This window comes from Myotis davidii, unplaced genomic scaffold (genome assembly GCF_000327345.1).
Source record: "Myotis davidii unplaced genomic scaffold, ASM32734v1 scaffold803, whole genome shotgun sequence".
Lineage (NCBI taxonomy): Eukaryota > Metazoa > Chordata > Mammalia > Chiroptera > Vespertilionidae > Myotis > Myotis davidii.
In genome coordinates, this window is record NW_006295567.1 from 1,382,543 (window position 1) to 1,385,314 (window position 2,772).

A 2,772-nucleotide genomic window follows, 5' to 3' on the forward strand; every position below is an offset into this window, starting at 1 on the left:
GAGCCAGCCACTGAGAGAAACCTGAGTCCCGGGCTCCAGCGCTGCCGACCCCATCGCTGGGTCCTGGCTCGGCCGGAGCTGCTGGGTGGTCCATCCCTCCCCCTGGGCCTCCAGCGCAGGGCCTGGAGCAGGAGGCGGCCCCGGCACTGCTGCCATTTGGGCTGCGTGGCCCAGGGGGTGGGGCTGTCCTGGGCATGTAGGATTCAGGGATGTGAGCTGCATCCCTGGCCTTAGCCTGCGGATGCCAGCAGCAGCCTCCACCACTGTGACAGCACAGGGGTCTGCAGACATTGCCACACTGTGCCCGGGGGACACTGTGCCCGGGGGACACTGCGCCCTGGGGACACTGCGCCCTGGGGACACTGCGCCCGGGAGAGGCAAACCTGGAGGACTCAGCAGTCAGGAGGGGCTGGGCCCCAGGCCTGGCTTGGCCACATTCCTCAGGCGTCTACCCTCCGCTCTGTGCCTTCGTTTCCTTATCTGTACGTGGGGTAGTAACAGTGCCTTGTGGCGGGGTGTTGTTCTGTCAGCTAGATGAGGGGATCCACTGAAAGCCCTTGGAACAGAGCCTGGGATGCGTAGTAAGTGCTCAGTAAAGAGCAGGGCGGTTATTACTCTATTGAAAATATAGCAGCTATTATACAGGGGCAGTTCACCGCAGAGCCTGGGCTGAGATTCTGGCTCCGTCCCACTACACTGCAGGCCTCGGGCGACTCCACCCTCTCTGTTCCTCAGTTTCCCTGTGGGAAAGCCAATGAGAGTAGGACTGGTAACAGGAAGGGCTTGTAGGGTAAGTATTATAGAATTAACAGAGTAACAGGGTTCATGAATTGCTGTTGTAATTGCACAAAGATGACATTCACTACAGTCAGGTCGTTGAGGCTGGCCTGGGTTCAGTCTGGCTTCCGCTGGGCTGGTGTAGCCTCAGGACACCCTTCTCTTCGCCGAGTCTCGCTTGCTCATCGGTAAGCCAAGACAGTAAGGGTAAGAACTAGACAAGATGCTGTGAGGAAAGGAGCCGGCACAGAGCGCGTGCTCTGTGAATACTTCCCCTCCCAGTCCTGCTCTCCGGGGAGAGCCGTCTGATGGGCTGTGCCCAGCCCGGGTCCTCCCAGGAGGGCCCCTCCTGGCGGCCCCTGACTCTCCTTCTCCTGCTCAGATCTTTCAGCACATCATCCGGCGGGAGGTGACGGATGAGGACACCAGACACCTGTCCCGCAAGTTCAAGGACTGGGCCTACGGGCCCGTGTATTCCTCGCTCTACGACCTGTCCTCCCTGGACACGTGTGGGGAAGAGGCCTCGGTGCTGGAGATCCTGGTGTACAACAGCAAGATCGAGGTGGGCGCTGGCGGGGGACCGCGGGCTGTGGCTGAGAGCAGGGCGGTGGCCTGGGGCTGAAATCGGTGGGCCTGTGGGTCGAGTGCAAAAGAAGGTGCCAACTCGGTGCCCAAAATGATGCCTGGCACTGGGGGGTAGGGGGCTGAGGGGACTGTAAGGGGGAGCTTCAGGGGCAGGCAGGCCTGGGTCAGGATTCTGGCTCCGTAACTTGCATGCTGTGCGACCCAGGACAAGTGACTCAGCCTCTCTGAGGCTGAGGATAAGGACAGTGCATAGCTCGTGGGCTGCTGGGAAGACACCGTGAGTTAGTTGAGAGCAGCCGGGCAGAGTAAACATCATGTGCCAGCTGTTACCATCAGTAGATGTTATATGAAGTCTCCGAAGCTCCCTTTTCAGTTAGCAGTAGTTTGCGAACATCGTTCTGCACCATTAAATATTCTTGTGCGACATCATTGCTGCGTGTAAATGCACCCCACGCTGATGAACCATTCCTCCATGCTTGGTCATGTGGGTTTGTGTCTGCCTTTAACTACCAGGAAAAAAAATACTACGGTCGCATCTCTGGCTACGCTGTTGCACAGATCCGTGGTTATAAAGAGACTCAGTCATTGGAGGGACAGGATGCTTACAACTGGGGCAGAGGGTGCTGCCTGGGTATGGGAGGCCCCCTCCCGCCCTGGCCGCCCCTCCCGCCCCGGCCGCCCAGCGTGGACAGGCCTTTTCTTGCCCGAGCTTACTTCCCCATCTTGAAATTACTGACTGCCTTGATTCTTTTCTTTTTTAAAAATATATTTTTTATTGATTTCAGAGAGGAAGGGAGAGGGAGAGGGAGATAGAAACATCAATGGTGAGAGCCTCACTGATCGGCTGCCTCCGGCACGCCCCCTACTGGGGATTGAGCCCGAAACCCGAGCATGTGCCCTGGACCGGAGTCGAACCCGGGACCCTTCAGTCCGCAGGCCAATGCTCTATCCACTGAGCGAAGCCAGCCAGGGGATGACTTGATTTTGATGGGGTGGCGGGAGGTTTAGCCTATCTGGTGCCAACTCTGATCGCTAGTTTCCGCTTGGGGAACTGTATGGAGGCGACGGTGCAGGACCCCCGGTCACTGATGTCTGGCCTGGGTGCGTCATGGGGAAGCTGTGGTGAGTCAGGTATTTAGCGTCCTGGGCTGAGTCTCCCAGTCTGGCTTCCTGAGTCAAAATCCAGGGGCTTGTCTTTTGGCAAGCAGCTCGGTACCATCCCAGCTGGGAGTTTGGGGACCGGGAGCACAGCTTTCCAGCCGGGTTCTGAGCCTAGAATAGGCCTCACAGGCAAGGCGGGCAGACCGCGGTGCCCAGGAGTTGGGGGCGGAGTCCCACTCCCCTCCTCCCCTGAGGACCGGGTCAGGAGGAGCAGTGCTGGGGGGGTGGGGGTGTCGGTTGGCCCCGACG

The 2,772-nt window shown here is 59.0% G+C and overlaps 1 protein-coding gene across 1 annotated transcript in view; it reads left to right on the top strand.

The window, feature by feature from the left end:
* Positions 1–2,772, top strand: part of TRPV4 (transient receptor potential cation channel subfamily V member 4) — a 20,659-nt gene that overhangs the window by 9,497 nt on the left and 8,390 nt on the right. The window contains exons 7-8 of the mRNA XM_015568159.1: positions 962–966; positions 1,159–1,384. Coding sequence (XP_015423645.1) covers positions 962–966; positions 1,159–1,384 — 231 coding nt within the window. The remainder of the gene's footprint in view (positions 1–961; positions 967–1,158; positions 1,385–2,772) is intronic.